The 21698-nt window shown below is 40.2% G+C and overlaps 3 protein-coding genes across 4 annotated transcripts; all 3 read right to left on the bottom strand.

The window, feature by feature from the left end:
- Positions 1 to 73: 73 nt before the first annotated feature.
- dnajc5gb (DnaJ (Hsp40) homolog, subfamily C, member 5 gamma b) lies at positions 74 to 9068 on the bottom strand. Of its 2 annotated transcripts, none has more exons than XM_029675979.2 (5): positions 8955 to 9068; positions 7827 to 7951; positions 7428 to 7641; positions 6964 to 7117; positions 74 to 3191 (listed from the first exon to the last, which is right to left on the bottom strand). In XM_029675979.2, exons 2-5 carry the CDS (start codon positions 7940 to 7942, stop codon positions 3073 to 3075), a joined length of 603 nt encoding a protein of 200 aa, XP_029531839.1. In that variant the 5' UTR covers positions 7943 to 7951; positions 8955 to 9068; the 3' UTR covers positions 74 to 3072. The 2 variants fall into 2 exon arrangements, with proteins under 2 accessions (XP_029531839.1, XP_029531840.1); XM_029675980.2 differs by lacking the exon at positions 8955 to 9068 and adding an exon at positions 8806 to 8947.
- A 221-nt stretch (positions 9069 to 9289) lies between these two features.
- On the bottom strand, positions 9290 to 13709 carry tp53i3 (tumor protein p53 inducible protein 3). The gene is given in 8 exon segments (XM_029675962.2): positions 9290 to 10024; positions 10330 to 10526; positions 10779 to 10991; positions 12347 to 12614; positions 12875 to 13015; positions 13525 to 13569; positions 13658 to 13687; positions 13689 to 13709. Coding segments are annotated over 8 exon segments (1110 nt in total). The 3' UTR covers positions 9290 to 9829.
- A 2356-nt stretch (positions 13710 to 16065) lies between these two features.
- On the bottom strand, positions 16066 to 21241 carry cenpo (centromere protein O). Its single transcript, XM_029675976.2, has 6 exons — positions 20818 to 21241; positions 20507 to 20667; positions 20089 to 20251; positions 19696 to 19967; positions 19287 to 19449; positions 16066 to 16858 (listed from the first exon to the last, which is right to left on the bottom strand). The coding sequence occupies exons 1-6, from the start codon at positions 20834 to 20836 to the stop codon at positions 16749 to 16751; spliced, it is 888 nt and encodes a 295-aa protein (XP_029531836.1). The 5' UTR covers positions 20837 to 21241; the 3' UTR covers positions 16066 to 16748.
- Between the last annotated feature and the right edge of the window lie 457 nt (positions 21242 to 21698).

Genomic DNA, 21698 nt, shown 5'->3' with positions numbered 1-21698 from the left:
ACATGTATTTCTTGTAGAAGTATGGTATTGTCATGAAAAATAAGTTATGCAGAAGACATGAATAGGCAAACAATTTACCAGAATCCCCAATTTATTAATCATATACACACACACACATAAATATATTTTACAGTATGAACAGTATATAAAACTGAAAGTAGGATAAAAAAAAAAGTTTATTAAAAGCAAGGCCTTTGTTCTATCCATATTTAGGTCGAGTGAACAATTACGGAAAGATACTTTATTAAAAAAAAATTAAAAAATGTAACCTTTATTTAACTAAGCAAGTCAGTTAAGAACAAATTCTTATTTTCAATGTCGGCCTAGGAACAGTGGGTTAACTGCCTGTTCAGGGGCAGAACGACAGATTTGTACCTTGTCAGCTCGGGGGTTTGAACTTGCAACCTTCCGGTTACTAGTCCAACGCTCTAACCACTAGGCTACCTGCATTGGAATTTTGGCAGTATTCACTGAAACTGGTGAACTACAACAGAAACCCACTTTAAAATATGCGGATTGCTGGTGTGTGAGACAACGCCTTTCAACGACTGTCATTACTTGGTGTTCAAGTGTTTAAAAAGTATAGCGGGCGAACGTGGGAAGCGATTAATATAAACAAATATATAGAGTGTACAGAAAGGGAATATGACAGGTGTATCCAGACCACACAAGATTAGATCAAAAGATATAGAAAATCATTTGGTTCAGGAATACAGAGAGAGTTTTAAATGACAGCATCTCCTATATTATTACACACAGAGAAAGAAAAAAAACTGGGAGGTATGAGAGAGACATGACAAAATAAAAACAGTGAGCACATATGTGAGTTCAGGACTGGGGTTTTCATACAGAATCCTACAAATTGGAATCACAAGCTTTGGAAAACTGAAAATAAAGCCTGAACAAATATTGCTCTGTAGCCTACAAACAAACATATAAACACATTCAAGCATTTCTTCACATAGGTTAAAGCTGCAGTTATTGGCTCCCACGTAAGGGGGAGTGGCAGACCACAGCAGCCCTTACTATGACAGTGGTTCATTATGCTAAGAAGGTGCTTAAAGTGCACATTTATTTACGAATTCAGACTCTGGCTGTCTCTCAAAATGGCACACTATTCCCTATATAGTGCACTACTTTTGACCAGAGACTTATGGGCCCTGGTGAAAAGTAGTGCACTACATAGCGGAGGTCAAAAGGTAGTGCACAAGACAAGAAGCCATTTGGGAGACGCCAGTTTCGATTCAATCACCCTCTCTACATGGTCCATTAAGCATACATAGAAGCCGTTACCCTGTACATACTATTTAAAAATTCAAATGTTTCAAATCTACAAAAAGATCGCCTACGCATTAAGGTAAACTTGGCAGTTGGCACAATCATAAGAATGTACGACTCTTGTAAACATAGACCACAACTGGCAATTGAAATGAGACATATACAGTCTTATTATTAAGATAACAAGATATAAATCCACATAGTGCCTTAATTATTCACACGACATGACTTTTTCTACATTTTGTTGTTACCCCCAGAATTTAAAATGGATTACATTTAGATTGTGTGTTGCTGGCCTACACACAATACCCCATAATGTCAATGTGCAATTATGTTTTTAGACATTTTTAAAAATTAATAAAAAAAATGAAAAGCTGAAATGTCAAGCCCTTTGTTTTGGCCTAAATAAAGTTCAGGAGTAACAATATGCTTATCAAGTCACATAAGTTGCATGGACTTATGTGACGTAATTTATATTTATTTTTTAAAGCACACATTGAATATCCATTTGAGCATGGTGAAGTTATTAATTACACTTTGGATGGTGTATAAATACACCCAGTCACTACAAAGATACAGGCGTCCTTCCTAACTTAGTTTGCTGGAGAGGAAGGAAACCGCTCGGGGATTTCACCATGAGGTCAAAGGTAACTTTAAAACAGTTACAGACTTTAATGGCTGTGATAGGAGAAAACTGAGGATGGATCAACAACATTGTAGTTACACCACAATAACCTAACCTAAACGACAAAGTCAAAAAGAAGAAAGTCTGTACAGAATATTCCAAAACAGGCACTAAAGTAAAACCTGTGGCAAAGAAATTAACTTAATGTCCTGAATAGAAAGTGTTATGTTGGGAGCAAATCCAACACAACACATTACTGAATACCACTCCTCATATTTTCAGGCATTGTGGTGGCTGCATCATGTTATGGGTATGCTTGTCATCGGCAAGAACTAGGCAGTGGTTGATATAAAATTTTAAAAACGGAATAGAGCTAAGCACAGGTAAAATCCAAGAGGAAAACCTGGTTCAGTCTGCTTTCCAACAGACACGGAGACAACATCACCTGTCAGCAGGACAATAACCTAAAACACAAGGCCAAATATACACTGGATTTTCTTACCAAGATGACATAGCATTTTCCTGAGTGACCTAGTTACAGTTTTGACCTAAATCTGCTTGGAAACCTACGACAAGACATGAAAATGGATGTCTAGCAATGAGTTTAACAGAGCTGGAATAATTTTTTAAAGAATAATGTGCAAATATTGGACAATCCATATGTGCAAAGCTCTTAGAGACTTACCCAGAAATACTCAGCTTTAAAATCGCTGCCAAAGGTGATTCTAACAACTATTGACTCCAGGTTGTGAATACTTATGTAAATAAGATATTTATACATTTAATTAGCAAAAATGTCAAAAAACATGTTTTCACATTGTCATTATGGGTTATTGTGTGTCAATGGGTAAGAAAAAGTCAGGCTGTAACACAAAATGTGGAATAAGTCAAGGGGTATGAATACTTTCTGAAGGAACTGTACATGGCTTTGGCCACATATAGTACAGAGGGTTGACTGTAAGCATTTAAGCACCTGCCACTGATCCCCAGAAACTGATCACAGTATTTTCAGTGGAGTGGACCATCTTGGTTGGCAGTAGCAGACTGGGAAGACTAGACTGGTCCCATGTCTGTGCAGTCTTGCCAAGTCCCTATGACCATAGGAGTTAGCAAAACAGCACTAACAGATCTGGGACCAGGCTATGGGAAGACGCCTCGCTAACAGGTTCTTACTGGTCCGTTGTGGTGAATATAGGGTCAGAGTGGTTGGATGCAGACTGGTCGTGGTCGGACTCTGCCTTCTCAACAGCAGCAGAATGAGGTTGCACCACAACGGGATGATGATCACCTGCAGGGAGTACAGAGATGTACTGTTCATTCACTGAGCTCTTCTCAAGCAGGCAGCGATTTCCTATTAGAATGATAGATCTAGACACATACTCATATTAGCTCATATGAGATGGACGTTTGTGCTCTTCTTGTTTTGTTTTACACAACCACTTCCATTAGTAACGATCCTCATCATCCACAGTTCCATACCATGTTTACCATGTAGATTAACTGGCAGTAACAAAAACATTGCCTTAATTATGCAATCACCATCGCAATCAAACAAGGAAGCAGGCTTGCAATGGACGAAAGTAATGACATTAGCTATTACTTGTTACATTAGTTATTACAGGTAGCACATTCAGCACTAAAATACCAAATTGGTAAAAGAGGCCAAAACAAGAAGCATATAGGTTAATAAACTGCAGGGCCTTATCTTCAGTGTTGGGGGGTAACGGATTACAACAACAAGAAATTCACTGTAATCGGTTACCAGCAAAAATATTGTAATCAGATTAACAGATACGTTTGAATAACTAGAGGATTACTTCGAGGATTACTTCGAGGATTACTTTTAAAATTCAGAAAGGATGTTTGCGACATTTCTTTTGCCACCTCTGTTTTCCTCAATGACTTTCAAATCAGCATAGAAAAGGCACAAGTTTAAATTTGTTCCACCTGAGTGAGTCTGACCACAAGTCAGAGACCACTATGATGACACACCAAATTGTGTTTGAGGGCTCGCGGGAAAAGAGTAGGAATGGGCTTTTGCAGGCTACAGTTCAAGCTATGTCTTACAATGGTGCGACTGCTGTCGGCATCCAAAGATTATCCAACTTGAATAAACGCTTGGAGGTAAGGTTGACACCAGTGGTGTAGTCTATGGCGATATGGATATCACTTACTATTGATAAATACATAGGGCATTGATGTGAATCACACTGCTGCTCTCTCATTTAGCTATTTGCACCTTACGGATTGTGGTTGTTGTGGATGGCTGTTCACAAATCTAAACGTGTATTTGAACCCAATAATGGTTGAATTCAAGAAGTTTAAGCTGCCAATCAATCATTGTTTTTGAAACTTGTGGACAGCCAGTGACTGAGCAATAAAAGCCCCACTTTTATTCCAATCTAATTCATGCTGATCCTTAGGCCTAATGGAGACATGCGCAAACATGCACACTTAAAAGGGGCAATGTATAGTTGCTACATCCATTTTTGGACTTATAAATAATGAATTTAAAAAATACATATTCAGTCAAAAGTTTGGACATCTTTATTTGATGACTAGGTGCGTCCAAACGTTTGTTTGTGTGTGTGAATGAGAGGTCGACCGATTAAATTCCGATAACAATCGGAAATCTGTATTTTTGGACACCGATCAAATTTTTTGTTGTTGACACCTTTATTTAACTATGCAAGTCAGTTAACTTCTTAAGGTATAGGGGGCAGCATTTTCACTTTTGGATAAATAGCGTGCCCAATTTCAACCTCCTGTTACTCATGCCAAGAATATAAGATATGCATATTATTAGTATATTTGGATAGAAAACACTGAAGTTTCTCAAACTGTTTGAATCATGTCTGTGAGTATAACAGAACTTATGTAGCAGGCAAAACCCCGAGGACTAACCGTTCAGAATGTTTTCAGAATGTTTTTTGTTTTGTTTTGAGGTCTCTGTCTGTTTATCGAGTTCTCATTGGGAAACGATATTTCTTGTTTTCAGTTCCTACCGCTTCCAGTGGATGTCACCCGTTAGATAAAATACCGAACGGTTCCGTATTTCACTGAAATAAACGTTTTGTTTTCGAAATGATAGTTTCCGGATTCGATGATATTAATGACCGAAGGCTTGTATTTCTGTGTGTTATTATGTTATAATTAAGTCTATGATTTGATAGAGCAGTCTGACTGAGCGATGGTAGGCAGCAGCAGGCTCGTAAGCATTCATTCAAACAGCACTTTTGTGCGTTTTGCCAGCAGCTCTTCGCAACTAGGTACTTTGTTGAAGCACTTTTGGCAGCGATTACAGCCTTGAGTCTTCTCGGGTATGACGCTACAAGCTTTGCATCTGTACTTGGGGAGTTTCTCACATTCTTCTCAAGCTGTCATGTTGGATGGGGAGCGTTGCTGCACAGCTATTTTCAGCAGGTTTTCATCAAGAATCTCTCTGTACTTTGCGCCATTCATCTTTCCCTCTATCCTGACTAGCCTCCCAGTCCCTGCCACTGAAAAACATCCAGAGAACATGATGCTGCCACCATGTTTCACTGTAGGGATGGTGCCAGGTTTCGTCCAGACATGACGCTTGGCATTCAGGCCAAAGAGTTCAATCTTGGTCCTTTAGGCAAACTCCAAGCGGGCTGTCATGTGCCTTTTACTGAGGAGTGGATTCCATCTGGCCAATCTACTATAAAAGGCCTGATTGGAGAGCTGGTTGTCCTTCTGGAAGGGTCTCCCATCTCCACAGAGGAACTCTGAAGCTCTGTCAGAGTGACCATTGGGTTCTTGGTCACCTCCCAAACTTCTTCCATTTAAGAATGATGGAGACCACTGCGTTCTTGGTGACCTTCAATGCTGCAGACATTTTTTGGTAACCTTACCCCAGATCTGTTTCCTCGACACAATCCTGTCTCTGAGCTCTACGGACAATTCCTTTGACCTCATGGCTTGGTTTTTGCTCTGACATGCACTGTCAACTGTGGGACCTTATATAGACAGGTGTGTGCCTTTCCAAATCATGTCCAATAAATTGAATTGACCACAGGTCGACTTCAATCAAGTTGTAGAAACATCAAGGATGGCAAAGGCTCTGAATACTTGTGTAAATAAGGTATTTCTGTTTTTATTTTCTATAAATTGGCAAAAATGTCTAAAAACCTGTTTTCGCTTTGCCTTTGTGTGTAGATAGATTTTTTTTTTTATAGTGAAAAGTGAAACAGAATTTGGAATGCACTATAAGTACATAACAATGCTTAAACCACATCAGGAGACAATTTGAGGTCTAGTGCAGTTACCCTGCGTGCAGACACCTAGCACGGATGTTTGGTTGGTTGTTCCTGTAGCACAAGTTGGAGTTTGCAAAAGAAAAGGCTACTGGACTGATGCGAAAAATCCTGATATCACTCTGACAGGTAGGCTACTTTGTATCTACTGTGGTTACCATTTAATAGAAAAGGTTTTTAGGAAAGCCTTTCCATCTATCAGAAGACGGTTAGACGTCGCCGTATTTTTTCTATTTGTTAATTGTTTTAAACCTGGACGTTTTACGTCATGGAGGCAAGTCTTACCTTACTTGAAAGTAGCCTATAGCCAAAATCCCACCATCGAAACACGAAGGGAATAATTTTTATATAGACTTACATATGTGTTCGCCTGTTCTACAGGTTTTCTTTCATTGTCTAGCAGCCAAAGGCATTATCCTGTCATATTAGCAACCCATGATAGTTTTTGCATATTTAAAATCACCCCCTCTTTCTAAATTTCTAACAGATATTTTCATCTCTGTCCATGAAACCGCTCGCATGTGGGGTGGACATTTTAGAACTGCGTTTTTCCCCGCAAATTGCATTTAGGAACATTCACGCGAAGACCTATCGTCGTCAGTACATTGCTGTCCCTAAAGTGTGAAGAAATAATAGTTCAACAACATTTTAAGCTAAACATTCTGATCTGTTCCATCAGCCTCATTCATTGAAACGACGTAAACCTCCTCTACACTACTTTGATACGTATCACTGGGCATTAAGAATTATACACAATATACCACTGCCCCTTCCCCCACTCACCCCTGTCCTGCTCAGCTCTGATCTGGGCCTCAAGGTCCTCTGGGTCTACGTATGCGTGCTCCTCGTTCCCCGGTGGCTTGCACTTCCCACAGCAGAAGCAGCAGAAACAGCAGCAGCAGCAGCAGGTGAAGATCCCACAGAACACCATCAGGGTCTGGAAATACACAGGGGATTTTTGTCACACAGGGCACAAGTTCTCATGCATACACTTCTAAGTGTTAAAAAAAAACTATAATACAGAGTTTTGTTTTCTTTCAACACTAATAATGAGTAATGATTAACATACAGTACAATTTAGCAATGCCAAGGTCGTGAGTTCATTTCCAACAGGAATCAAATGCTTATAACAAGAAAACATGTACAGTGTGCACTCATTAAGTGGGTACAATAAGTCTCTTTTGGGTATAGCTGTCTGCAAAGTGCATATGTATGCAAATGTGTATAGGATCTTAAAGACTTCTTGCCTTGAACCAGCACTTGTGCATGAGGAAGTAGTATTTAACACTCTCCTCTCCAAACTGCTCTGCGACATAGAGGCCCATGGAGCCGTACTCGTCATAGACCTTCCTCTTGGTTTCGTCGTTGAGGATGGAGTTGGCATTGTTGATTTCCTTAAACTTCTCAGCTGCCTCGGGATTGTCTGGGTTCTTGTCAGGGTGATGCCTCAGTGCTAGTTTCCTGGGAGAAGAAGGCAAAGATGTAGATTTTTACTAGAGATCTTCCAAAAAGAGGAAAGAACAGCAGCGTCAGGACAGCCTATACTACAGCTTTAGTTCATGGTGCTTTTATTCAGAAAGCCAACGCGTTTTGATCTGTTCTGTAGTCGTTCACTAAGTTTCTGTCTGTGGTTGAGAGGTTGATACCTGTATGCCTTCTTTATTTCGTCTTGCGACGCCCCCTTCTCCAGTCCGAGGACCTTATATAGACCGTCTCCTGCGGTGGACATCTTACGTTGAGGTCTTTGGTTTGGTTCCGCCATGTTTTAGATCTGCAACAGTGATAAATACGACAGGCATGACAGGTATGCTATTAGGACATTGAGAAAGAGTTTGCTTGTATTTTGAGTTTTAGCATATGAGACAAGGACGCAAAAAAAAAAAAATGTGCTACATTATGTTACTGTATGTATTCATCTTCCACTAATGAGTCATACCTCCCATCCACTTACCTATCCTCAGTGGGATACTTAAGAAGTAATTTCAAGTATTTTTTACTTAAGTCGTTTTTTGGGGTTTCTATACTATTCATATTTTTTACTCCATGTATTTTCCCTGGAACCCAAAATATATTTTTTATGCTTAGCAGGGTAGGAAAATGGTCCAATGCACACACTTATCAAGAGAACATCCTGTCTTTCCTACTGCCTCTGATCTAGCAGACTCACTAAACACATCTGTTTTGTTTGTAAATTAAATGTAAATTTGTTGGCGTGTGCCACTGACTATTCGTAAATAAAAATAAGGAATGTGAAATTATCTACAATTTAACTTGTTATACTTAAGTATTTTAGCAAATTACATTAACTTTTGATACACACGTATATTTAAAACCAAATGCTTTCCGTCTTTTACTTGAGAAATGTTCTGTTGAGGTATCTTTACTTTTACTCAAGTATGACAATTAGGTATTTTTTCAACCAATGCCTACACCACAAAACCATTCACATTCAATCAAACATGCTCCGGACGTTGAATGAACATCTGTAGCTTGTTCATTTGAGGCTATACAAACATTGTTGAGAAAAAAAGTAAAGAAATAATTCGCCTTTAAAGACTGAGCCTGAAACAGGTTGTATGAAAGGTACCTTCAAACTTAGATAAACTAAGCATGAAAATAAGGTACCGTTAAGTGTTTAAGGTGAAAAATCACACCGCTACATTCATTCCACTTTCTTTCGACGGGTTTTTTAGTGTCTCTAGAAACTTTGTCCACGACCGCACACTTAATTTTACGCATTTGCCAGTTTAAAAACAAACAAAGTGTAGACTCACATAAAATTACTTCCCTCCCAAAACAAAACTTGACGGTGACCTCAGGAAGTCGAACATTTCACTTCAGCCTGCCAATTCCGGTTTCTCGTCACGGGTCAGCTTGTGGCGTGGTGCGCATAAACCCACCCAGGCGCTTTCGGGGTACTGCGGCCATGTGCATAGCATATTTGCAATGTTTCTTTCAGACATTCTTTGTGGGCTGACTGAACATGGAAATTCAACACATTGTATTACATAGGCTATAGAACATGTCTGCTATAACGATTTAATGTGTGGTAATGATTAGTTATGAACAGAAAATAAATGATTACAAACAATATTTTTTACAAACAATATTGATTGTTCTTGTTGAGAGAAAAAAACAAGTTTATTCTTGTTTATAATGAAATCACAGATGGGCCAAACAAAGTAAAAAATAATATGCATAATTTGACTGAACAATAAACAGAAGGTGATACAAACACTGTGAAGGTGAGGAGACACTGTCACCATAGTTACTGTAGTAGGAAACACGAAAGCTTTATATCTAGCTTTCAACACAGTATTTATCAACTCGGTCACCTTATAACATTCAGGACATATGCATTCAACTCCCTCGTACCTCTGCACATTGACTCTGTACAGGTACTCTTTGTATATAGCCTCATTATTTTATTGTGTTGCTATTTCCCTTTTTCTTACATTCTAGCTCTGCATTGTTGGTTAAAGGCTTGTATGTAATCATTTCATTTTAAAGTCTACAACTGTTATATATGGCGCATGTGACAAATAACATTTTATTTTGTTATAGAGGTGAATGGTCATAAACCAAGTTGCTCAACCAAATGTTGAGTTTGGAGCTAGCTGGAAAGAGGACACCGTCACTAGAGGTCCCATCATTGTGGGTTCATGACATTGATTACAATCTTTCCCGTGTTTCTATTGGCTTCCATGTGTCTGTGAGCATCAGCTACCTGGTCCAGACTGAACATGCTGTCGATTACAGGCCTCAGGCGGCAGGGGGAGCTAGTCGGGTCTGAGAAGTGAGGTAGGGCCCTTTCTGAGAAGGCTCTCACCAGATCTGCTTTATACTGACAGGAGAAAACACAGGACCACACACTTCACATTTAGAAAGTAGTAACAAAGACAGTGTTCTAGTCTGGGGTAAGGCTAAAGTGTTTAATTGCATGGCATTTGAGTAAGAGGTTCATATCCAACACATATTGAAAGTTTTACTTTGGGCATTATTGCACACAGAACATTTGTGTTGTCGGCGCTGCCTTTCACTGACATTTTTTACTTTTTAATTTATATTATAATATTAGTTTCTACTGTGGAAATAATTTCCTCTCGTAGGACAAGCAACTGATCAATCAATCAATCATCCATACATCACCTGCAGACTGCGTGACCTGAGGAGACTACAGAGGAGCTGTCCTCGTTTGGACAGCAGCTTGCCCAGTATGTCTCCTGTCACAGTCTTTCCGCCCATGCAGCCATACAGCACCCATCGTCCATCTGTGGCCAGACAGGCCACGTTCCTCTCCCAGTTGGACCCACCAATGCAGTCCAGGATGACGTTTGCTCCCCTGCCTGCACAAAGCTTGTATGTTTAGTCTAGTTTGATCCCATGGTTTCTCTGGATACATCTCTCTCTGTACGTCTAAGATTTGTATCCACACACAATGATTTGTATGCATATGATACAATTATCAAATTAACTCACTCAATGTTGTAAGCAGTTCACAACACCCTAGATTAATTATGTGAAATGTCATTTATGTTCTCAATGATTATGTTCTCAATGATTATGTTGATTATGTTCTCACCTGATTATTAACTCACCTGCTGTAAAATCACTAACTTTCTCTGCAAAGTCCTCAAGTTTGTAGTTGAAACCAGCAGCGGCTCCCAGTGTCTCTGCCATCTGTAGTTTCTCAGAGCTTCCTGCAGTAACTATGGGAATAGCCCCAGCCAATCGGACCAGCTGGACAGCGGCAGTCCCCACCCCACTGGCCCCAGCATGCACCAACACTATCTCTCCTTCCTTCACCTGAGCTACGAAAGAAGAGATTGAACATACATGTACAAGTCTGGGTTTCCTGATCGGTGCTTTGATTAAATGCCTGAATGCAAATATGAAATAGCCTTTCTTGGCTATGCAGGTCTCCTTTGGAAAAGAGGTCTTCTGACCTCAATAGGACTTTCTGGTTAAATAAAAGTTAAAGTAAAATAAAAATTGCCAGAGGTGTGGACTTGAGTCATATGACTTGGACTCGAGTCACAAATACGATGACTTGCAACTCGACTTTAACTTTAACACCAATGACTCGTGACTTAACTTGGTCTTGAGCCTTATGACTCGACCTGATACCCCCCCCCCGAAGCCCAAATATTAAAAATGATGCTATTTAAAAAAGTGTGCAGCGCATCAACTCTTCATTTGTCGGATTACAGTTTGAATCGGACAGCAGCCAATCAAATTGTGCCAGCTGAGAAAAAGATGTGCGTGGCAGTGCAGAGGAACGTTGGCGGGTGAATTCAGATGGAGCCCTTGGAAAGATGATACACAAAATTATTATTTTCAGATATAAAGACGACGATGTATCAACAAAAAACGGATTTCAACTTGCAAAAACATGCAGGAAGAAAATTACAGACGGAGGCGCAACAGTTTCCAACTTTGTTCAACATTTGAAGCTGCACAAAGAACGGTAAGTCGTGGCTAATATAGCCGACAGCTATATATTTTCTTATTTTACTAGTGTATCATGTAGGCTAACGTAACGTTAAATCAATGAGCCTCCACACAGTCAGTCTGTGCGGGAACGTGACCATTGCACCCAAGATTGAGCTACAACTGGCTAGGCAGTTGGCAGCCTAAATCCTGCCTGATGTTACTGCTGTTCCTAAAACCATTGACATATGTTAGCCTACTGTTACCACACAGAGAGAGTGTGTGTGTGTGTGTGTTAAGGTTGTGCAATTGTGTACAAGCCTACATCGCCTGATCGCGCCCCATAGCGATCACTATTGGAGGGGGGGGGGGGGGGGGTCTTTCTCATAGCTACCCATGTATTTCCATGAAAATATAACATTTATTTGGAAAGTAATAAATATCTAGATATTTTTTAAAGCATTCATGATGTGTAAATGTAATATAGTAAATATTACTCTTGTTAAAAATATCAAATGGTATTACATTTGGTCAAGAGCATATTATGACTTGTTTAGGACTCGAAACTCAAAGTTTAGGACTTGAGACTTGACTTGATAGTTGACAGTCCAGAATTGAGATTTGACTCGGACTTGCCTGTCTTGACTTGAGACTTGATTGCTAAGACTTGAGACTTACTTGTGATTTGTAAAACAATGACTTTGTCCCACCTCTGAAAATTGCTATAGAGGCCTACCTACGAAGTGCAGGAGCTGAAATGCAGTGAGCCAGGCCTCAGGTATGGCAGCAGCCTGGTATACAGTGAGATGAGTGGGGATAGACATGAGAAGCTCCTCTGGAACAGCCACATACTCGGCATACCCTCCTCCAGAGAGTAGGGTCATGACCCGGTCCCCTAGCCCCCAGCACTGCCTAACCCCTGGGCCAACGCTGGCCACCGTACCAGCTGCCTCCAGACCCAGGACCTCACTCTCACCAGGTGGTGCGGGGTACAGTCCTTTCCTCTGTCAAAAACAGAAACAACAACTTTAGTATCTTAGCATAACAAGAGTTAACATAATATTCGCAATCCACTTCAGTGTTCAGTTTGCAATTAAGCCTTCTGAACATTCTCCTCTGTGACTATCCAATAGCTTGCTATAAGTGACGCTATAGGCTTAGAGTGATCCTGTGACTGTCCAATAGGAGGTGAAAGAAGTGACAAAGACTTTGTTGTTGATCATAGAGCCATAGATGAATATTCATATGGTCTATAGGGGTATACCTGCAATGTGTCAGCCCTGTTCAGAGCGGTTGCATGGACTCTGATGAGGACTTCTCCATGTTCAGGTTGAGGTCTGGGGACATTCCTCAACAGCATACTCTCTGGTCCTCCTGGTGTGTCAATACACACTGCCGTCATCATCTGATAACCATTCATAAATAATGAATAAATAATTGTATTTGGCAGACGCCTTCAGGACACTCAAAGCCACATTACATTGAGAGAACATAAAATTAAGTTCAGGTTGAAATTAATTCTATTCCACAGAGGAATAAAAATCAACCATTCAATAGCGATCCAATTATGGTGCGGAAAGTAGCCTAGTGGTTAGAGCGTTGGACTAGTAACCAAAATGTCGAAAGATTGAATCCCTGAGCTGATAAGGTAAAAAATCTGCCATTCTGCCCCTGAACAAAGCAGTTAACCCACCGTTCCTAGGCCGTCATTGAAAATAAGAATTTGTTCTTAACTGACTTGTTTAGTTAAATAAAGGTTTAAAAAAAAAATAATAATACATGACGACAAAGCTTTGCTCTACGTGTGTTGTATGACAAGCCAATTTCAGCATACTTCTGCATCTGACTATATCGGTTCCTTTGGGGAAATATTGCATAAAAACGCAATAAAAACTTTATTAATACGATACTTGCATCGTTTTCTGATGGTCTCTGATGATGTGACATGTCTTCAAGAACCTTGAATGAAAAAATAAGTTCGGAACTGATTTACAAACAAAACATTTGTAGCCCGTTGATACAATACATGCGTTGAAGACAGACCTACTTGCGCAAAGTTTACACAGTGTTGATTGAGGGTAGTGCAACAATGTAGCCATTGACAACGCAGTGAAATCGCCAATGTAGCTTTTATGACAGATATTTTGTTGCGAGTATTGGCTACATTGTTTACACGTCCTATCACCTCGCTAATGTGGGCAGAAAGTTGTCAGAACTACCGAACATCTCTCGAGCTCATTCTGCCACACAACAGGAGAGGGCAATGAATTTACTGGATTACAAAAATATGTTATGTAAGCTAAGAAAAATGAACATTGCACAACAAGAGGTGCTGCAAATAAAGCATTATAATAATCTTGAAAGCTTGTTTTTAGGCTACTTACCAAAAGAGCTCAACAATTCCCAGAGAATGTGCTTGTAGTGGGTTTATAAGTTGCCTGATTGTAATTCCTCCTACACGCTGCCCCCCACTTAATATTTGTAGTGAGGGAACAAGAGCAAGCCAAATAATCACCTTTCAAAACTGTTTGAAATTAAACATGAACCAAATATTATAGGCTACACTCTGAAATACGCCAATTTAATGAAATTGTGACAGCCAGCAGACGAATAACATTACACAACACTGATAATCCTCAAACCATAATTAGAGAAGAACAGTAACACACTCATTCAATTCCCTACCACCCCTGGGAGAAATACAATAACCCTACAACAATGCTTGCTTAGATGTCATAGCAGCCAACACTCCCCTGTGGAGCCTATCCAGAGTAGCCTACTGATCTGCTCACATCCATACCTCAAAAAGGTAACAGAGCAACATCGTGGGAAAACTGGAGGCACACGCTTGTGATACAGGTCGTCGTTCATTGACCAGGTAAGACAATTTGATGAAACCTTGATTTGCAAGTGAAGCTTCACAGATATATTGAATAAGAATATATTTAGTTGTGGTAATGTTTGGGTGAGTATTGTTAATGTGATGAAAACAGGAACAAATAGAGAAGTCAAAAACAAATATTCCTTTTATTCCCAAGCACCATGATAAGGCATGATCTGGATATGACCGAGGTGGTCAACCGCAAGAGACCAAAGTCTGTTCTGGATGTGAGGTTTCTGAATCACCAGGAGGACATTATTCTTCAACACAAACTGACCCTGTTGGACATGAGGCACAGGTACACCCTCAGAGTTCTGTGTCAGGATAGAATCTCACTGATGATGGAACACAGGAAACTACTACTTCTCAAAGTCTGTGAACCTTGTGCCACTATCAACAAAACCATGAAAGAGATATCCGAAACTAAAAAGGCAAGGATGGATCGTGCCGTCTCTGCCTCTGACAACAGACGGGTGAAATCCAGTAAATCCCTTTCCATCGACAGAGGGAAACTAGTCTCATGTTGGCAGACATCAAACAGTAATGTCATTGTAGAGAAACCTAGAATGGTTGGGGTTGAGGCTAGAGGAACATCAATGCTGAGCTTGAGGAGATCTCAGTCAGCACAGCCCAAAACTGTACACACTGCCAATCACAGAGAGACAGAGACAGGACACTTTGCCAAGCACAGAGTGACAGAGACAGGACACCCTGCCAAGCACAGAGCGACACAAGCAAGGGCAGGGCACTCTGCCAAGCACAGAGAGACAGAGGCAGGACACTCTGCCAAACACAGAGACACAGAGGCAGGACACTCTGCCAAGCACAGAGAGACAGAGACAGGACACTCTGCCAAGCACAGAGCGACACAAGCAAGGGCAGGACACTCTGCCAAGCACAGAGAGACACAAGCAAGGGAAGGGCACTCTGCCAAGCACAGAGAGACAGAGGCAGGACACTCTGCCAAGCACAGAGAAACAGAGGCAGGACACTCTGCCAAGCACAGAGAAACAGAGGCAGGACACTCTGCCAAACACAGAGACACAGAGACAGGACACTCTGCCAAGCACAGAGGAACAGAGGTAGGGGCAGGGGTCTTTTCTATCATGCAGCTGAGGCAAATATCCACTATCGACTGTATCTCAGAAAAGGAGCTGGCCAGCCAACAGCAACATGCTAGAGGAGAGAAGGAGAGACTCAAACAATGTCAGCAGGATATGCTAAGCCAGAAAATAATCAACTTTCTGAAAAAACTTGACAACACTTGTAATGAGCAGATAGAAACATGACAGAGGTATTGCTTTCACCGGTTAAACCACTTTTTTTTTGAGAAACCTGATCTTCATATCGTGTTTCATGTAGACTATTTTGTTTCCTAGTAACCTTTGTGAAGTAATTATCCACTTTTGAAAGACTGTAAATGTAGACCATCAGGTTTCCTCTGTGAGGTAAATCTCTGGTAGCTTAGTGGAATAGTGCCACTGCTTTTAATAAATCTAGACAACACCAATTTAGCTTAGCAAAACATACTGTATTGTTGTCATTATATTGCAAACAAGTTTGTCAAACTTCAGTAAAATGGGTATTTTACTTTTTTTATTAACAAAAATATATACATGTGCAAACAATGTTGAATAAGCGAAAGGGAATAACAAGTACATGAACTCAAAAAGATATACACTGAGTGGACAAAACATTAAGAACACCTGCTCTTTCCACCACACAGACTGACCAGGTGAATAAAAGTGAAAGCTATGATCCCTTATTGATGTCACTTGTTAAACCCACCTCAATCAGTGTAGACGAAGGCGAGGAGACAGGTTAAGGAATGATGTTTAAGCCTTGAGACAACTGAGACATGGATTGTGTATGTGTGCCATTCAGAGGTTGAATGTACAAGACAAAAGATTTAAGTGTCTTTGAACGGGGTATGGTAGTAGGTGCCAGGCGCACCAGTCTACCACCCAAAGTAGATCCAGCCAAATTGACACAACTGTGGAAAGCACTGGAGTCAACATGGGCCAACATCCCTGTGGAATGCTTTCGACTCCATGCCCCGACAAATTGAGGCTGTTCTGAGGGCAAAAGGGGGTGTGCAACTCAATATTACTTCCTAATGTTTTGTATACTCATAACAGACAACTAATAGATCGTGACGGCCAATGAAATGAGTATAAAAGACATGTTAAATAAATGAAATACATTGACATAAACAACTGTTCAGCCTTGAACGTATTTACAGCATACTGTGATCAGACTAAGCGATACTGCCAGTCTTCTTCATGGTCACCAAAGCTGTGTGTAATGGAGTCTCCAGGAGTAGGGCCTGGTTCTTCTTCCATTGTGGAGAACTCACCAGCGCAGTGTCTAAACACAGACAAAAACACACATTAAGGAAGAAACTGACTTGTGCATGGATACAAATAACATCCTCAATATAAATATACACACACACGAGGTCGACCGATTATGATTTTTCAATGCCGATACCGATTATTGGAGGCCCAAAAGCCGATGCCGATTAAATCGGCCAATTAAAAAAAAAATGTTTTTGTAATGACAATTACAACAATACTGAATGAACACTTATTTTAACTTAATATAATACATCAATAAAATCAATTTAACCTCAAATAGATAATGAAACATGTTCAATTTGGTTTAAATAATGCAAAAAAAGTTAAATCTTGGTCTTCAAAATGGACAATGACCCCAAGTATACTCACAAACTTGTGGCAAAAATGGTTTAAGGACAACAAAGTCAAGGTATTGGAGTGGCCATCACAAAGCCCTGACCTCAATCCTGAAGAAAATGTGTGGGCAGAACTGAAAAAGCGTGTGCGAGCAAGGAGGCCCACAAACCTGACTCAGTTACACCAGCTCTGTCAAGAGGATTAGGCCAAAATTCACCCAACTTATTGTGGGAAGCTTGTGGAAGGCTACCCAAAACATTTGACCCAAGTTAAACAATTTAAAGGCAATGCTACCAAATACTAATTGAGTGTATGGAAAATTCTGACCCACTGGGAATGTGATGAAAGAAATAAAAGCTGAAATAAATCACTCTACTATTATTCAAACATTTCACATTGTTAAAATAAAAGTGGTGATCCTAACTGACCCAAGACAGGGAATTTCTACGAGGATTAAATGTCAGGAATTGTGAAAAACTGAGTTTAAATGTGTTTGGCTAAGGTGTATGTAAACTTCCGACTTCAACTGTATATCTCACACACACACACACACACACACACCTCGACTTTTTCCACATTCTGGTGTTACAGCCTGCGTTTAAAATTGATTGTTACTAGCCTACACCAAATACCTCATAATATCAAAGTGAAATTATGTTTTTCAAAATGTTTACAAACCATTTAAAAATAAAAAGCTGAAATGTCAATAAGTATTCAACCCCTTTGTTATGGCAAACTTAAATTAGTTCAGGAGGAAAAAAATGTGCTTAAAAAGTCACATAATATGCTCCCTGGACTACCTCATCTTTGTACCCCCACTCAGTCGAGCAGTGAATGTCAAAACACAGATTTAACCACAAAGACCAGGGAGGTTTTCCAATGCCTCGCAAAGAAGGGCACCGATTGGTAGAGTAAAAAAAAAAAAATCAAAAGCTGAAATTGAATATCCCTTTGAGCATGGTGAAGGTATTAATTACACTTTAGATGGTATATCAATACACATAGTCACTACAAAAATACAGGCATCCTTCCTAAATCAGTTGCCGGAGAGGAAGGAAACCGCTCAGGGATTTCACCATGAGGTCAACGATGACTTTAAAACAGTTAGAGTTTAATGGCTGTGATAGGAGAAAACTGTGGATGGATCAACATTGTAGTTACTCCACAATACTAACCTAATTGAAAGAAAGGAAAAGAAGGATCATGTACAGAATACAAATATTTCATAACATGCATCCTGTTCGCAACAAGGCACTAAACTAATACTGCAAAAAATTGGCAAAGCAATGAACCCTTTGTCCTGAATATAAAGTGTTATGTTTAGGGAAAATCCAATAGAACGCAGAGTATAACTCCATATTTTCAAGCATAGTGGTGGCTGGATCATGCTATGGGTATGCTTGTAATCGTTAAGGACTGGCGAGTTTTTCAGGATAAAAAATAAACATAATGGAGCTAAGTGCAGGCTAAATCCTAGAGGAAAACCTGGTTCAGTCTGCTTTCCACCAGACACTGGGAGACAAACTCACCTTTCACCAGGACAGTAACCTAATACAAGGCCAAATCTACACGGGAGTTGCTTGTCATGAAGATAGTGAATGTTCCCGAGTGGCCGAGTTACAGTTCTGACTTAAATTTACTTGAAAATCTATGGCAAGACCTGAAAAGGTTGTCTAACAATGATCAACAACCAACATGACAGAGCTTGAAGAATAATGGAGAACATTGTCATAATGGCGTGTGTATATGGGAGAGATTTTTAAAAACCCATTTGATTTTGAATTCAGGCTAGAACAGAACAAAATGTAGAATAAGTCAAGGGGTATGAATACTTTCTGAAGACGCTGTAAATATATTTTTTACATCCTTTAAAACAGCCATAGATTAGAAAACATAAGTATTGCTCGGTACGCTCAAAGGTTAATATTATCGACACTCCGGTCACTTCAAGGTTAAAGATGCACTATGCAGAAATCGCTCCGCCATTTCCTGGTTGCAAAAATTCTAAATACATATAGCAGCTTTAATATTATCTACGCTCCGGTACACTCATTTACACTGAAAGGTTCATATTATGTATCCAGTTGGTGTTTGAGTTGTACCTTCAGACTCTATGTTGACCCGGGTGGGTAGGCGCTGTGTGTGATCAGCATACTGCAGGGTACACAGTGTAGCCTCGGCCTTCTCTCCTGGTATAGTGAACATCAGCACCAGTATAGTACAGAGAGCATTACTTTCCGCCACCTGAACAGAGCTATGGATCTCCTGGAAGCAGACAGAGAACAGGGCAGAAGACCGGTCTAGACACTTTGTCTATAGTAGGAGCCTTCAGAGCTAACATACTGTGTACAGCTATCACAACAAAGGTTTCTGGTACTATGTTCTTACACCTCTCTTTACTTTGAGCAGACAATAATAGTGTATTTTTAGATCTGCATAATGTATGAAAATGGATTAATATTCCATTTCAGATATCAATGTGGATGACTGGTAACACTAATACGCTGGTACCTTGGTGAGGTGTAGCTGCTGCTTGCGGCCAGCGTAGGCATTGAGATACTGGCTGAGGGTGTCCAGGAAATCCCTGATGTCTGTCTGCATGTTGCCCTGCGTAACAAGCCTCTCCAAGGGGATGAACGGGGGGATGTTATGTCGGCAGATCCTCAGGTTAGACCCCAGATCTAACTCCAGGTTATATGTCTCAAGGTAGACGCCTTCGTACGCAGTGGCCAACGAGACACACACCCCTTTACCGTTACGAGTCTGGAGGACATCATACCCACCTGAGAAAGACAACGAAGGGGAAAGAGGCGTGGATGGATGGTTGGTGATATTGTCTAAAGAGTTGCTATACCACACAGAGAGACCGAGATCGTTGATCATATTTGGGTTATAAGTACCTACCTATAAGATGGTGAGCATGAAGCAGGTCCTTCAGTTGTGTGTGTCTGGCCATCATCAGCAGAAGTTGTGAGTTATCTGAGCCATCTTCCAGGTTATCAACATCCTCATTCCTCTCATATGGAACACCTGTTCGGTCCAGTAGAGTTCTCATCTTCTGGAGAGACTAGAAAGGAATACATCATGTTGAACTACTGTAAGCTCTGAGCAGCAGCCTACGACCACACATTGACTTCTCAGATTCACCTGCAACCTGTGTTAACTGTTTGATACTATTTAAAACCAAGGTTTTGTACATTTGTAAACATTCTATAACAACACCTCCACCTATTAGTAAGCATCCATTCATTTAGATAATAAATGATAGCTACTGACAGGTAATGTGACATAAGTGATCTCAGAAATGATCTAGCTAGTTTACCGTGTTTGCCTTTATTTCAGCTTTTAACTGGTCTCTTTTACTGAGGAGCGCCTGTAGGTTTGCATTCAGCTCTTCCTGCCGACCTCTCTGCCGAAGTTCCTGCTGCTTTAATTCCAAGTTGTTCGCCTCCATTTCCAACATGTTCAAGTGCCCCAAAACACCTGGGGATATATTTTTTTTATAAAGTTGAATAATACATTATAACCAACCAGCATTGTAAATTACACACATTTAAGACCAATCTACTCAAACATGACATTTGTACAAACTCTTGGTAATGCAAAAACAGTTATAACGTTATTTGATGTTACCTTTTCTCGCTTCTTCCATTGTGTCCTCCGTGTGAGCTAGCTAACTTTAGCTAGTGTAGTTTTGAAAATTGTCAGCAAAGATTGAACAATGTTTGATACGCGTATGTGAATGCCAAAATAAAACGAATGACGCTTGCATGGAGTTATTAAGTAAATTAGAGATATCTAGTACCTCTTAATAACATATGCACATTAGATCACTTCAATTTGGCGGCTAGATTTCCAACCCGGAAGAAAATCAAAACAAACTGTCGGTCTGTCTTCTTTTTTTCTTTTTCTTTCTTTTTTTCCTTCTTCTTTTTTGGCCGGGGTATGCTGTCATTGTAAACAAGAATTTGTTATTAACTGACTTGCCTAGTTAAATAAAGGTTACATTTAAATAATAATAATAATAATCCTTCTTCTTCTTCTTCTTCTTCTTCTTCTTCTTCTTCTTCTTCGGGATTGGGTTGGATCCATCCAACTTTTAAGCTGTACACCGCCACCTACTGTACTGGAGTGTGAGTCCAGTCACAGCCTATATACAGTACACTAAATTATCTTCATTCGTCCTGTTCCTATTAAAGAGTGAAATAGAGACCAACCCGACCAGCCTCTCTAACCCGTTCACACAATCTCTCCATATCTACATCATACAGGGATCCCAAGTGGCGCAGGGGTCTAAGGCACTGCATCTCAGTGCTAGAGGCATCACTACAGACCCGGGTTCAATTCCAGGCTGTATCACAAATGTCTGTGATTGGGAGGTCGGCACACAATTGACCCAGTGTTGTCTGATTTAGGGTTTAACCCAATATAAGACTTTGTTCTGATCTGACTTGCCTAGTTAAATCAAAAGTACAGTTAACAAAATATCAACACATGCTGTTTCCTCCACTAAA

Source organism: Oncorhynchus nerka, linkage group LG12 (genome assembly GCF_034236695.1).
Source record: "Oncorhynchus nerka isolate Pitt River linkage group LG12, Oner_Uvic_2.0, whole genome shotgun sequence".
Classification (NCBI taxonomy): domain Eukaryota; kingdom Metazoa; phylum Chordata; class Actinopteri; order Salmoniformes; family Salmonidae; genus Oncorhynchus; species Oncorhynchus nerka.
The sequence above is the reverse complement of the archived record's forward strand: the minus strand, read 5'-3'. Positions and strand labels throughout refer to the sequence as shown.

What these genes read in the sequence shown, in the direction of transcription:
- dnajc5gb (XM_029675979.2), bottom strand. Translation starts at nt 7,942, where the DNA reads ATGGCGGAACCAAACCAAAGACCTCAACGTAAGATGTCCACCGCAGGA. An exon ending in TGCACAAGTGCTGGTTCAAG is followed by an intron (nt 7,118 to 7,427) that starts GCAAGAAGTCTT and finishes GTGTATTTCCAG; the next exon opens with ACCCTGATGGTGTTCTGTGG. An exon ending in CAGAGCTGAGCAGGACAGGG is followed by an intron (nt 3,192 to 6,963) that starts GTGAGTGGGGGA and finishes TACTCCCTGCAG; the next exon opens with GTGATCATCATCCCGTTGTG.
- cenpo (XM_029675976.2), bottom strand. An exon ending in AGCAGCTACACCTCACCAAG is followed by an intron (nt 19,450 to 19,695) that starts GTACCAGCGTAT and finishes GTCTGCTTCCAG; the next exon opens with GAGATCCATAGCTCTGTTCA. An exon ending in GGTCAACATAGAGTCTGAAG is followed by an intron (nt 16,859 to 19,286) that starts GTACAACTCAAA and finishes GTCTGTGTTTAG; the next exon opens with ACACTGCGCTGGTGAGTTCT.